Consider the following 15,018-nt stretch of genomic DNA (forward strand, 5'->3'; position numbering starts at 1 on the left):
ATGCTGACAAAAAACAACAAACACATAATAAAATATTCAAGATATACACACGTTGATCTGAAAACCATTGTTATATAAAAATTTAAAACACAACCACCCACCCCCACGCCCAACCCCTACCCCATCCCCAAATTTATTTTTTTTTTAAAAAAGAGCAGCTTATTATTGGAAACAAGTGGCTAGGTGGGTTGGTAGATAGTTGCTAGATATCTATTATCTCTCTCTCTCTCTCTCGATATATATATATATATATAAACTTCCATACTGTAATAATTTGCTTCATCATCATCATCTTCCTCATATCATCTCCACTCCATTAAACCTCAACAAATACACAAACATATATATATATACATATATATAGTCATATACATACATAAATAAATACATATTTATACAAAATATATAGTTAAAATATACAAACTATATACTATTAGATAAGAAGATGGGAACAGTATTTGATCATGATGTTAATAATATTGCAAGTCTTTCATCTCATGATCATGAAAAGGAGCTTGATGCTGGTGCCCTCTTTGTTCTTAAATCCAAAGGTATGTATCTTTATTCTTTGTTGAATATATCTGAGTCCGTATGAAACGAACTGCGTATACTCTACCTTCTTAAGACCCCACTTTGCGGAAATATACTTAGTTTTCGTTATCTTTGATCTCCCTTTCTCTTGTTGTATGTTCTTTCCTATTATCAACTATCAAGGTTAGAGGGCTAGTGCGTGTGGATGAGTCGTAGCCAGTAGACAGGAGTGCTTTGTGTAGCCATGCTAGTAATCGTAGGGCTCTGCTCGTAGGTTGGAGTTTTCTGGTTAGGAGGGTTTGGTGAGGTGTGTGTTTTCGGTTAGATAGTATATTATAGTACTACGCTATGGGTGTCTTATTTCATCTTGTTTCATATTTTATGACGACTTTGTCTACTGTCTCTTTTGTCCTGAGCCGAGAGTCTATCGGAAATAACCTTTCTACTTCATTTGAGGTACATTTTACCCTATCAAAATCCTACTATGTGGAAATTCACTGGATACGTTATTGTTAACTATCGAGGTTGTAACGAGATAAATTACATATAAAATTTAAAACTCCATCACAATGAAAGATTGATAGAGCTAATAAGTGATCAGTACTTTCATATTTTTGGAGTGGGTTGATTTCGTCACTCATTTAGATTCTATATCGCATGTACTGTATTTAGTCAACTATTTATCATTAATTAATTAATTAATGCGTTGAAACTTTAATTCAATTTTGATGGTCAAAGAAAAAAAAATATAGTAATAAATTTCTATATTTATTTATTATTTATTTTAATCAAACGTGTCCTTTTCTATGACATGATTACTGATATACTATTATTTTGTTGGGATACACAATATAGAAATATAAAATAAATTTTTCTAATGCAGATAATTTTTCATAAGTATTTTTTTTCTAACGCAGATAATTTTTTATAAATGTTTTCTTTCTAACGTCTTATAATTATTTTATTCTCATTAGCAAAGAGGTAATAGCTGCGTTAAAGTCCACTAGTTAGACTTTACTCTATTCAATTTTATAGGGTATTATTTTTTATTCAGTTTCGAAAAGAATATTCATATAATTTTATATTTAATTAAATTAATGTAGGTTTAGTTTTTCATTTTATTTTTAATAATATGACTTTAGAGTTACGTAAACTAGATATATAGCTAGGAGTTATGACTTATGAGCAGCAGTCCGGTTCACCCAGTATTCCATGTTTCGATGTTTAAGAATTGCATTGAAGATTCGTCCTTAGTAGTTCCCTTAAAGAGTATTCGGGTTAAAGATAACTTGTCGTATGAGGAGATTTTCGTGGAGATACTTGATAGGCAGGTCCGAAAACAATTTTTAACGTATCCTTACATACTTAGGACCTTTTAAGCCAAAGGTAAGCCCAACGTTTGAAGGATATATATATATATGCCGATTGTAAGACGTTTCATTACCCCCAAAATATTATACAAACTTCATTAATAAATTAAATGGGGATACAAAATGAGGGAAAAGGGAAATACATGATATCATCCCGCGTAGGGGAGCAAATTTAAACTAAGCCTCCTTGGAAGACCTTGCCTTGACTATAGATAGGAAAATTACTACTATATAGAAGAACCGATTAGCAGACAGATGACGGTTGTCATGACTGCAGCCGATTAGCAGACAGCTGATGATTGTCATGACTAGTTCCATCCAGCTGTCTGCTTGCTTGCTTCGTGATTTATTTTTGTTAGCAAAGACGTAATAGCTTGCGCTAAAGTTGCTGCATCTTAGCACACTATCCCTTTTCTTGCGTGAATGCTAATGCGCGACGACCTTCTCTTTTCAGATATAGATTTTCTTCTTTTAATTCGTCAAACTTTATTTTTTTATCAGAAAAGTCCAAATATTATTAAAATGTCGAATATGTATATCAGTCAAATTTTAAACCACTTTTTCTGTTTTCTTCTTCTTTAGTTTTTTTGTCCTTTTAATAAAATAAAATAAAAATAAAAATGATTGTCATGCATGGCTAAGGCTACCGTCAATGTTGACTGCCTAACCAAATTACTCCAAATAATTAGTTTGAAGTCCACTAGTTAGACTTTATACTATTGCGATATTATTTTTTATTCAGTTTCAAAAAAGAATATACATATAATTTTATATTTAATTAAAGTAATGTAGATTTATTTTTTCATTTTATTTTTCTCTATTTTTAATAATATGACTTTATAGTTACGTAAACTAGATGGATAGTTAGTAGTTATGATTTATGAGCAGTAGTCCCTTGACTATAGATGGGAAAATAGATAGAGGTGTTTTTCAATAATATATAACTGAATGTGCCAAACTTTTGCTATTTTTATTTGATTTTCAAAAATCATTTATAGGTAAATTTATAATTTTCGGAAGTTTTATAGCTATGTAAATTTCGTGACTTGTTTATAATCGCATTTTCAGACGCCTTACTTTCTTGTTTCAGGGGTGCCAGTTGACATGACGTTTTAAGAAAATTCTACCTTATAGATACGTTATTATGTGTATATATTATATGTTAAATTCTCTCTTGATTTATTTATATATTTATTTTTTATATATATATTTTTTAAATTTTTGTAGGATCATGGGTGCATTGTGGTTACCATTTGACAACTTCAATTGTAGCTCCACCATTGTTAAGTCTTCCATTTGCCTTTGCTTCACTTGGATGGTATGGTGGTATTCTATGTTTGGTGATTGGAGCTCTTGTCACATTTTATTCATATAACCTCTTGTCAATGGTCCTCGAACACCATGCTCACCTAGGTCTCCGCCATCTCCGCTTTCGCGATATGGCCAACGACATTTTAGGTACGTACATCATCTGAGGTAGTGGTATGGATTGGATACACTTTATCCTCCCCAGACCCCACTTTGTGGGAATACACTGAGTATGTTGTTGTTGTTACTGACATAACGATACATGCATGCTTTTCCACTTCATCTGAGGTAGCGGTATGAATTGCGTACACTTTATCCTCCTCAGACCCCACTTTGTGGAAATACACTGGGTCTGTTGTTGTTGTTACTGACATAACGATACATGCATGCCTTTCTACTTTATCTGAGGTAGTTATATGAATTCCGTACACTTTACCCTCTCCAGACCCCACTTTGTGAAAATATACTGGTTATATTGTTGTCACTGTTGTTGTTGTTGTTGTTGTTGACATAACGCTACATACATGTCTCTCTACTTCATCTGAGGTAGTGGTATGAATTGCATACACTTTACCCTCTCCAGACCCCACTTTGTGAAAATATACTGGGTATGTTGTTGTTACTATTGTTGTTGTTGACATAACGCTACATACATGTCTCTCTACTTCATCTGAGGTAGTTGTATGAATTCCGTACACTTTACCTTCCCTACACCTCACTTTGTGGGAGTATACTAGCTATGTTGTTGTTGTTGTTGACATAACAATACATGCATGCCTCTCTACTTCATCTGATATAGTGGTATGGACTGCGTACACTTTACCTTCCTCAGACCGCAATTTGTGAAAATACACTGGGTATGTTGTTGATATAACGATACATACATGCGTCTCTACTTCATCTGAAGTAGTGGTATGGACAGCGTACACTTTACACTCCCAGACTCCAATTTATGGGAATACACTGGGTATATTGTTGTGGTCGTTATTATTGTTGACATAACAAGTGAAATATTAACTCGAAAAATAAGACAAATAGCTTGCTATAATATATATAAGTCATATTATCGATGTTTATATAATATAACATAATTTTGAATAGAAAACTCGTAGCTGCTATTCTTCGAGTGCTCAGAAGACAAAACCCTCCAAACCATACTAAAGAAGTAAACCGCACTCCACAAGTCTTGTGCTACGAGCTCGACCAAAAAAGTATATAGAAGATTTCGAATCTATATATCATCCCCTGTTGGGAAGATCACCTTGCTCAACCAACTTGACCACCCTTAAGTATATATTATCCGTGTATATAATTGGAAAAATAACATAAATATACACCTTAACTTATCATGTTTACACAAATTTTCACCCTCATAAAGTAATTACAAAAATTTTAAGTAATTATGTATCTTCGTTGGATGTATCGGGAGCTAATTATATATCTCGACAGATTCAAAATTGAAAAATTGTATTGAGAGATAATTATGTATCTTTACAAAAGAAAAAATGTACCTTTGTTGGATGTATTATGTATCATAACAGACTCAGAATCAGAAAAAATACACTGGGAGCTAATTATGTATCTTTACAATGAAAAAAATGTATCTTCACTGAACGAATCAAAAGCTCATTATGTATTTCGACAGATCCAAAATTGAGATTTTTAATAATTATGCAAAATATCAAAGTTTTTTATAATTAAACTTCAAACTGTCGAGATTTATATTGTTTATCATATATAATTTAAATCCTTTAAAGTAGAACAATGTTTAACTAGGATAGCCAAAGTCAGTGATTTTAATTTTTAGCACAATTTTTTTCATTAGCCAAACTATATATCATTTATTTTTCTCTTTTCATGTAATTATTATTGGGACCATATTTGCCACTTGATTGTAATGTAACTTGTACATATTTATTTATTGGCATTAATTTCATATATACCCAATAGTCAAATCTCATGAATTTTCACAGGACCAAGGTGGGGTAAATATTATGTTGGACCAATTCAATTTATGGTATGCTATGGTGCAGTAATAGGCTCCACTCTTTTGGGAGGACAATGTTTGAAGGTGAGTTCTTGATTAAAGAAAGAAAAACTTTTCTTTTTTTTTTAAAATGCACTGTTTTTGTCCCGAAAACGAAATTGCTGAGACACACTACAACTTAAAAGGAGTCCTATTACTCCCCTGGACTAATTAAAACTATATTTTTGGCAACCTTAGTGCCTACGTGAATTAAAACGAATTCACTGATATGCCACGCAGGCACTAAGATTGCCGAAAATACGATTTTAATTAGTCTGGGGTAATAGGACCCTCCTAAAGTTCAGATATGTCTCAACAATTTCGCGTATAATTCAGGATGAAAACAGAGCATATTTCCAAGATATTTTATTCTATAACTTATAACTCAGAAAGAATATAAAAATGAACTTCTTACCTAAGCTTTTACCTTTTTTTCTTTTTGGCAGGCAATTTATTTGCTATTAAACCCAAATGGAGCTATGAAGCTATATGAATTTGTAGTTATATTTGGTGGACTAATGTTGATTTTAGCTCAAATGCCATCATTTCATTCACTTAGGCACATCAACTTAGTTTCTCTTCTACTTTGCCTTGCTTATAGTGCTTGTGCCACTGCTGGTTCCATTTACATAGGTACTTAATTAATTTCTCTTGCAAAAATATATATATCGTCATATTTTTCTATAACAATCATTTTCTGTAATCATATTTCATTATAAACGGATAAATTTTTTTTTTTACATACTGAACTTATATAAAGTTGAACAATTAGATATATGCATCCTACGTGGCATCCATGTGGCAATTCGTGTGAGATTGTCATGTAGATGCCAAGTAGATGCTGCATCAGACGTGTGTGTCACCTTGTTCAACTTTATGCACGTTTAATTATATGCTTGTTCACCCCAAAGTTCGAGGACATGGATGTCACGTCTAATTTCTCTTGCAAAAATATATATAGTCAGATTTTTCTATAACAATCGTTTTCTGTAATCATACTTCACTATAAACAGATCAAAATTTTAGAACAGATTTTTCATGTTATTATAGGCATAAGACATAAATGTGCCAGTTTACTTGGCTTCAGCTGGCATGTATGCTCCCAACTTTGGGCATGCATAAGTAGACACTTGAATTTGTATAAAGTTGAACAATTTGACTCATTCGTCCTACGTGGCATCTATGTGGCAATTCGTGTAGGACGCGTGTGTCAACTTGTTCAACCAGTGGCAGAGCCAGGATTTTTCATTGAGGGGTTCAAAAGTAAATATACGAACTAATCAAAGGGAGTTTAACTTCTACTATATATGTATAAAAAATATTTTTAACCATGTAAAAACAGTATAATTTTACGTCAAAGGAGGTTCGGATGAACCCCTGGAGCAAAGGTAGTTCCACCGCTATGTTCAACTTTATACACGTCTAATTGTCTACTTTTGCACACTCAAAGTTCGAGCGCATGGATGCCAGGTGAGACCAGGTTAAAGGACATTCTTATGTATTATGACTATATTATATGTTCTATAACAACGTTTCGTTATATATTTTTGCCAGGAAATTCATCCAAAGGACCTGAGAAAGATTATTCGATTAGCAACAATAAGGAAACTCGAATTTTCGGAGTTTTTAATGCAATAGCTATTATTGCCACCACATTTGGAAATGGCATAATTCCTGAAATTCAGGTTAGTTCTGTCACTGTAAGAATTTATTGGAAACATGAATTTGTTGGAACAGATTTAGCTAAACATGTACTAAATCTAAACGAGTTTGACGAATTATATTTTAATAAATGAAATTTAACGATTTTACTATGATTATGACAGGCAACGATAGCGCCCCCGGTGAAAGGAAAGATGTTCAAAGGGCTTTGCGTTTGTTATGCAATACTTTCAACGACCTTTTTCAGTGTGGCCGTTTCGGGATATTGGGCCTTTGGGAACCAAGCTGAGGGCCTTATACTCAGCAACTTTACACAAAATGGCCACAATTTAGTCCCAAAGTCATTTATCTTTATAACCAATCTCTTCACCATTCTCCAATTGTCTGCTGTTGCTGTGGTATGTTATACTCTCTTCGTTCCTTTTTACTCGTCACGTTTCACTTTTCGTAAGTCAGTTTAACTAATATTCAAAAATTATACAAAAAATATTATAAATTGCAATTTTCTTCATATCAATATGATGAAAAGCTACATTTTAAAATGTTGTTCAAAGTTTAAATAGTTTGAATCTTAGAAAGGAAAATTCACAAATAACCACCTTTCGGTCTCTATAATTGAAAAATAGTCATTATTGTGAAGTTTTAAATTTCACAGGTGAATGTATGTTCAAGAGTTATACATGTGAAATTAAAACTCCATATTATATGGCTATTTTTCAAAGACATGACGAAAAAAGTAGCTAAATCGCGCTAGTCTTTATGTTTACAAAATTTAGCCAGTATAATCTTCTTTATAATCAATACCTATATAGTATACATCAATTATACACTTATATACATTGTGTATACACCAATGTGTGCAGGTATACTTGCAACCCACAAATGAAGTACTAGAAAGAACATTTGCAGATGCCAAAAGCACTGAATTCTCCACCCGAAATGTGATCCCGCGCTTAATATCGCGATCAATTTCAGTCATCATATCGACTACAATCGCAGCAATGCTTCCATTTTTCGGAGACATCAACGCAGTTATCGGGGCATTTGGTTTCTTGCCACTTGACTTTGTGTTGCCTATGATATTCTTCAACTTGACATTCAAACCATCAAAGAAAAGGCCAATTTTTTGGCTCAATATGGGAATAGTAGTGTTTTTTTCAGTGTTAGGAGTCATAGCAGCAGTTGCTGCTGTTAGACAAATTAGTCTTGATGCCAAAACATATCGATTATTCGCAAATGTCTAAGACAATAAAATGTTATATGTTTGAAATATAGTTTATGGTACGAAGCACGCCCGAATTCAGTATCTAGTCGATCTTGATCCCTGTTATTTTGAAGTCATATCTAATATTCAGAGTTTTGAAGGGAGCCTTGGAGTAACTGATAAAGTTGCTGCCATGTGATCGGGAGGTCACGGGTTCAAGCATTGGAAACAGCCTCTGGCAGAAATGCAAGGTAAGATTGCGTACAATACACCCTTGTGGTGGGGTCCTTCCCCGGAAACCGCGCATAGCGGTAGCTTTAGTGCACCGGGCTGCCCTTTTTTATCTAATATTCCGAGTTTGTCTTTGATCTGGCACTGTTCTTGCGGGCCGCACTGAGATTCAGATAGTTCTTTAGGGTTTTCTCGATTTGGCACTACTCTTGCGGTTCGCACTGAGATTCTGATCATTTTGTTGGGGTTGTCTCGATTTGGCACTACTCTTGCGGTCCACACTGAGATTCTGATCATTTTGTTGGGGTTGTCTCAATTTGGCACTACTCTTGCAGTCCACACTGAGATTCTGATAATTCTGTTGGGTTTGTCTCGATTTGGCACTGCTCTTGCTACCCACACTGAGATTCTGATAATTTTGTTGGGTTTGTCTCTATGTGGCACTGCTCCTGTGGCCCGCACTGAGATTCTGATAATTTTGTTGGGTTTGTCTCGATTTATCACTGCTCTTGCAGTCCGCACCGAGATTCTGATAATTTTGTTTGGATTTGGCTCTATTTGGCATTACCTTTTCTACAAGTAGATTTACCTTTTCTATAAGTTTTTGGTAGAGAATTCAGAAAGCGAACCTACTTTTTTTATGAAGGACGTGAAGAGGAATAGGATGAACTTCCCCAAAAAAATATCGAATTGGGAGAGTGATCCTTCCGGTGAATTGACCTACTTGAAGTTGTATTCTACGTTAGTCACAGAGGTTGGTGAATTACTACAATCTATTAATTTTTTGATTTATATTCAATCCCAACGAGAATAGAGAATTTATAATCATTGATTTCTGAATTACGCTTTAAATTTAATTTATAAATACTTGTTAGAGTATAAACTATAATTGGTGTCATTAATTTTGAAATGGGGATATCGTCAAACTTGTGTCATGTCTTATAAAGCATGAAATCCTGGTTTTAAACAACCCTCCTAAATAAGAAATTAATTATTTATGCTTAATAAATGTAGTCATTTTGAAAAGTAAATATCTACTTGGCGAATTTATAAGCACTGATTATCATATTTCACTTTAAATTTAAATTACAAATGATTGTTAGGACTTAGGAGTATCAACTATAATTGTTGTCATTAATTTTGACATAGAGATATCGATAAACTTGTGTTATGTCTTATAAAGTACTGCACGAGAGTTGCACGACAATCGCACAAAAAATGAAATACTGAATTCTATGTCAAAAACTTGTAAAAAAGGTAAATTTATTAGTAAAAAAGATAGTTTTGATGCCAAAACACATTGATTATTCACAAATGTCTTAAGAAAACGAACCATATATGTTTGCAATACTGTTTATGGTACGAGCATCATAGAATTATTCAGTAGTTAGTTGATCTCGACCTTTGTTATTTTTGAAGTCATATCTAGAATTCAGAGTTTGTCTCGATTTGACATAACTCTTGTGGTCCACACTGAGATATCGACAAACTTGTGTCATGTCCTATAAAGTACTGCACGAGAGTCGCACGATAATCACACAAGAAATGAAGTCTTGAATTCTATGTCAAAAACTTATAGAAAAGATAAATTTACTAATTGTAGAAAAGATAGTTTTGATGTCAAAACATATTGAATATTCGCAAATGTCTTTAAAAAAAAAAAAGAACCATATATGTTTGTTTATAGTAGGAGAATGATAGAATTCGGTAGCTAGTCGATCTCGATCTTTGTTATTTTGAAGTTATATCTAGAATTCAAAGTTTGTCTCAATTTGACATAACTCTTGCAGTCCGCACTGAGACTCTGATAGTTTGGTTGTCTTGTTCTTGTTCTTGTTCTTCCTTTTTGTACCTTTTCCACAGAATGTACCAGCAACAACCTAAAAAAGAAATCAAAGCTTTGGTATAATTAGCTTGACCATAAAAATTACTCACTTTTTTCTACTATCGATATTTGGTCATGAAAATTCAAAATTCAACTTGAAGTTGCATTTCATCTCACTTTTCACTTTTAATCAGAGGCGGAGCTAGAGGGTATTTGGGGGTTCGGTTGAACCCAGTAACTTTTACGTAGACCCTGTATTTATACTATAAAATTCAGAAATAATATATAAAATATATAGTTACGAACCCACATATAAACATGGGACGCTTGTATAGCGAAGAAGAGGTGAGAGTAAAATGTCATTCACCCCAGGGATGTGGGTTTGAACCCCACTAGCAACACTAGTGTTCTTGTTTTTCACTCTGTCTTAAAATTCTGAACCCACAGATCTAAAATTCTGGCTTCGCCTCTACTTTTAATGTTGTATTTAAGTATATTTAAGCATGAACATTATTTCAGATATTCTTTATAAAAAGTAAAACCAAACACAATTTTCAACTCAAACTTCATAAATTTCAAATAAAGTAAAAAATATTTGGAATCATGATCGATCACCTACATAATTTTTGACGAAAACACCTCAACTTTATAAAATAAATAATTTTTTCTTTTTAAAAAAATATTTTAAAATGAGGCTACTTACTTGGATTTTTCCATTAGCAATTGCTTGACCATAAACAATGCCTGTTGATACAATTCCTTTTTCATTTGTAATATGCATACAAAGAGGAGATACATTTGAACCTTTCACGTATAATATTAAAGTAGATGAATCAACTAATATATTGTAGCGAAAAAGAGTTATATAATTATTATATTGCACGATAATTGTACGACAGTTGCACGAAAGATGAAGTAGTGGATCTCGTTTAAAAAAACGAGTTATATAAGTACTCTCTCCGTCCCATTTTATATGTCATCATTTTTTTTTTTAGTCTGTCCCAAAAAAAATGTCATGTTTCCTTATTTGATAAATATTTTAAAACACAATTACACTTTTACCCTTATTGGACCCACTTAATTAAAAAAAAAAAAAAAATAGTAGCACATATTTTTATAAAGAACAATTTGGTAAATATTATCAAGTCTTCCCTTATTTCTTAAACTCCGTGCTTGGTGAAATGACAGACATATAAAATGGGACGGAGGGAGTATCATTCTATGTTCACTTCCTTGTTCCACCTCCGTCTTCACCCTCGCAACACCTTCCCCACCCACCCCCAAAACCCTCATCTCCTCCTGCACTGTTGATAAGCGAAATGCGCTAACTTTATTCATCAGAAGGATGCATACATAGCCGTGAAAGTAGTGGAATCATTATTGAGTCAACGTGCACCTATATATACTACCGTACATGAGAATTTTCTAACAATTTCGCCTTACGTAAGAATAGTTCCTGATATATATACCAATGTATTTATTCATATGGACACAATTAACATTCTTTCGATGAAAAATTGCATGTATACATAAAAGAAAATTATGTGTATGTACTATTTGCTAAGCCACTTAGATTTTTTTCCACCTCCGCCCCATCTTTTCTCCGTCATCATAGTTTTTACTTGAATTATATAAAAATATTTTTCTAAATAATATTTTTTAAATTTGATAGCAAATACTAGAAATTTAATATACGAAAATCACTTATTTTCTAGAAAAATATATTTCTATATATCAAAAAACATACAAGATACTTGCCTCATGTGAGGTGATATCACCACTTATATCATCAAGTAAATCAACTTTGGAAATAGTCCCTGTGGCTGTAAATATACACACATTTGGACAATTCTCTTTACCCAATGACCAAACTTTTTCAACAAGATCCTGCAAAATATATTCTTGTTTGTAAAAGATTATAATAAATTAGTAATACATGTCATGCTTCACTTTTCGAGAATCAAATTATATGAACTTTTCATGGCTTATTGAACAAGGAGGGGTACAGAAGCATCGAGCTAGGGGAGATGGAGCACTTGGAGGAAAATCGAGATTTCGGTTACTGTAGACGTTTTAAGGTTGAGGAGGTCAGAGAGACTATTCGTAGGATACAGAGGGGCAGGGCGACGGGGCCTGATGAAATTTCGGTGGATTTTTGAAAGTTTACAGGTGGAGCTAGTTTGAGCTGGTTGACTAGTTTGTTTAACAGCATTTTCAAGACTGCGAAAATGCCTGAGGCTGGGAGACGGAGTACGATGATTCCATTGTATAAAAACAAAGGTGACATTTAGAATTGCAACAACTATAGGGGTATTAAGTTGTTGAGTCACACTATGAAGATTTAGGAGAGGGTGGTTGAGCGGAAATTGAGGAGGGTCGTGTCCATTTGGGAGAATCAGTTTGGATTTATGCCTGGTCGCTCGACGACAGAGGCAATCCACCTGGTGAGGAGATTGATGGAGAAATATAGGGAAAGAAAGAGAGATTTGCACATGATGTTCATCGACCTGGAGAAGGCTTATGACAAAGTCTCGAGGGAGGTTTTATGGAGATACTTGGAGGTGAAAGGGGTCCAGACGGCGTACATCAGAGTTATTAAGGACATGTACAATGGAGGGAAGACTCAGGTGAGGACGGTGAGGGAGACTCAGATCATTTTTCAGTTGGGACAGGATTGCATCAGGGATCGACCCTCAGCCGTTTTTGTTTGCACTGTGATGGACGTGTTGACGCGGAGGATTCAAGATGAGGTGCCTTGGTGTATGTTATTTGCAGATGATGTAGTGCTAATTGATGAGACGTAGGGGGATGAAAAATTAGAGGTTTGGAGGCAAACCCTCGAATCTAAGGGGTTTAGGTTGAGTAGGTCCAACACCGAGTATTTGGAATACAAGTTTAGTGACTCGAAGCAGGAGGATGGAGTGGTGCTGAGGTTGGATTCCCAGAATGTTTGTAAGAGGGATAGTTTTAAGTATCTTGGGTCTATGATTTAGGGGAATGGCAAGATTGATGAGGATGTCTCTAAACGTATTGGAGCAGGTTGGATGAAATGGAGGCTCGCCTCGGAGTGCTGTGTGATAAAAAGGTGCCCTTAAAGCTTAAAGGCAAGTTCTACAGAGTGGTAGTCCGTCCGGCCATGTTGTATGGTGCGGAGTATTGGTTAGTCAAGAACTCCCACAGTAAAAAATTGAAGGTAAGGGAAATGAGAATGTTGCATTGGATGTGTGGACTTACTAGAGGGGATAGACTTAGAATGAGATTATCCGGGAGAAGGAGAGAGTGGCTTCAGTGGAGGACAAGATGCAGGAAGGTAGGCTGAGATGGTTTGGGCATGTGATGAGGAGGGGCACGGATACCCCAGTTCGTAGTTGCGAGAGGCTAGCGTGGGATGGTTTCAGAAAAAATGGAGGTAGGCCGAAGAAATACTGGAGAGAAGTGATTAGACATGACATGGGGCTGTTACAGCTTACTGAGGACATGACCCTAGATAGGAAGGTGTAGAGGTCGCGGATTAAGGTAGAAGGTTAGTGCGTGTGTGGGTTGTAACTAGTAGTTAGGAAGCTCTGGTATAGCCGGGTTAGTAAACCTACGACTGTGTCCAGTGGTAGGAGCCGTTAGTGTATGGTTTATACTATGGGGTGACCTTTTCTTGTTTCTTATTTCCTGTTTTTTAAATTTCATACTGCTCTTATTTTCGTGGCTCCCTTAGCTCTATTTTTATTATCTCTCATTCCTTATTTTGGTTATACCACCCATTCTGGTTCATGTATTACTATGACCTTGTTAACCATTCATTATCTTGAGTCGGGGGTTTATCAGAAACAGCCTCTCTACTTCTTCGAAAGTAGCGGTATGGACTGCTTACATTTTACCCTCCACAGACCCCCTTGGTGGGATTATACTGGGTTTGTTGTTGTAAATTATATGAACTTTGATCAATATTTTAGTACATATTTTTTCCATATTGCCATTTATAATGTTTTTCGGATAGTATTCAAAAGATATAATACATAAATATGTCATTTAACCTAGCTTCAGCTGTTATGTTCTCCAACTTTGGATGTGTACAAGTAGGCACTTAAACTTGTATAAAGTCAAACAAGCAGACACGTGCATCCTACGTGACATCTACGTGACAATTCACGTGAGATTACCATGTAGATGCTACGTAGAATACGTGTATCTACTTGTTCAACTTTTTACAAGTTTAAGTGTCCTACTTGTACACACTCAAAATTAGAGGGCAAAAATATCAGTTGAAGTCAAGTAAATTAATGATGCACTTATGTATTATGCCTTTTCAAAATATCTATATTTTAATTTAAAATATTGAACCGATTTAATTTAACCTTTAAAAGTTAATCGAATTAATTTTCTAAAACTAAAACGTGACAAATATTTTAAAACAGGAGGAGTATATCTTACTTCTCCGAGCTCCACGATAACCACAATCGAAGTGAACTCACTACCAAATGTAATTGCATTTTCCCCACCTTTTCAAAAAAAAAAAATCACAAATAAATAAATAAATAAATATAGAAATAAATAAATAAAAGAAAGAGAAAAGACATAAAGTCACCCCTCAATTTGTTCGACTTTTTCAAAAAGACACCTGAACTATACGGGCGACCTATTATCCCATGAAATTACATATACCATTAGACCATTTTGATCAAATTTTTGCCTATGCTTGTAGACACGCATAGGACGCATGAATTCATAAAAATTGACTAAAATAACCAATTATAAGCTGCCAGGTGTAATTTATTTTTTTAATTATTTAAAAATTCGTCTTTCTCTTTGAAAATTCCATCATCTCCAGTTTCCTCCATTAAAATAGCCATGGAGCTTTAAAAAAAAA

The 15,018-nt window shown here is 34.3% G+C and overlaps 1 protein-coding gene across 1 annotated transcript; it reads left to right on the top strand.

The window, feature by feature from the left end:
- Positions 1-230: 230 nt before the first annotated feature.
- Positions 231-8,207, top strand: LOC107846911 (GABA transporter 1). Its single transcript, XM_016691184.2, has 7 exons — positions 231-551; positions 3,129-3,359; positions 5,183-5,280; positions 5,682-5,868; positions 6,790-6,920; positions 7,062-7,295; positions 7,761-8,207. The coding sequence occupies exons 1-7, from the start codon at positions 446-448 to the stop codon at positions 8,139-8,141; spliced, it is 1,368 nt and encodes a 455-aa protein (XP_016546670.1). The 5' UTR covers positions 231-445; the 3' UTR covers positions 8,142-8,207.
- Positions 8,208-15,018: the final 6,811 nt, after the last annotated feature.

This window comes from Capsicum annuum, chromosome 11 (genome assembly GCF_002878395.1).
Source record: "Capsicum annuum cultivar UCD-10X-F1 chromosome 11, UCD10Xv1.1, whole genome shotgun sequence".
Taxonomy (NCBI): domain Eukaryota; kingdom Viridiplantae; phylum Streptophyta; class Magnoliopsida; order Solanales; family Solanaceae; genus Capsicum; species Capsicum annuum.

Bases quoted from the DNA above. Each gene is read 5' to 3' on its own strand.
- LOC107846911 (XM_016691184.2), top strand. From the start codon at position 446: ATGGGAACAGTATTTGATCATGATGTTAATAATATTGCAAGTCTTTCA. The intron at 552-3,128 runs GTATGTATCTTT...AAATTTTTGTAG, and splicing joins CTTTGTTCTTAAATCCAAAG to GATCATGGGTGCATTGTGGT. The intron at 6,921-7,061 runs GTTAGTTCTGTC...TGATTATGACAG, and splicing joins GCATAATTCCTGAAATTCAG to GCAACGATAGCGCCCCCGGT.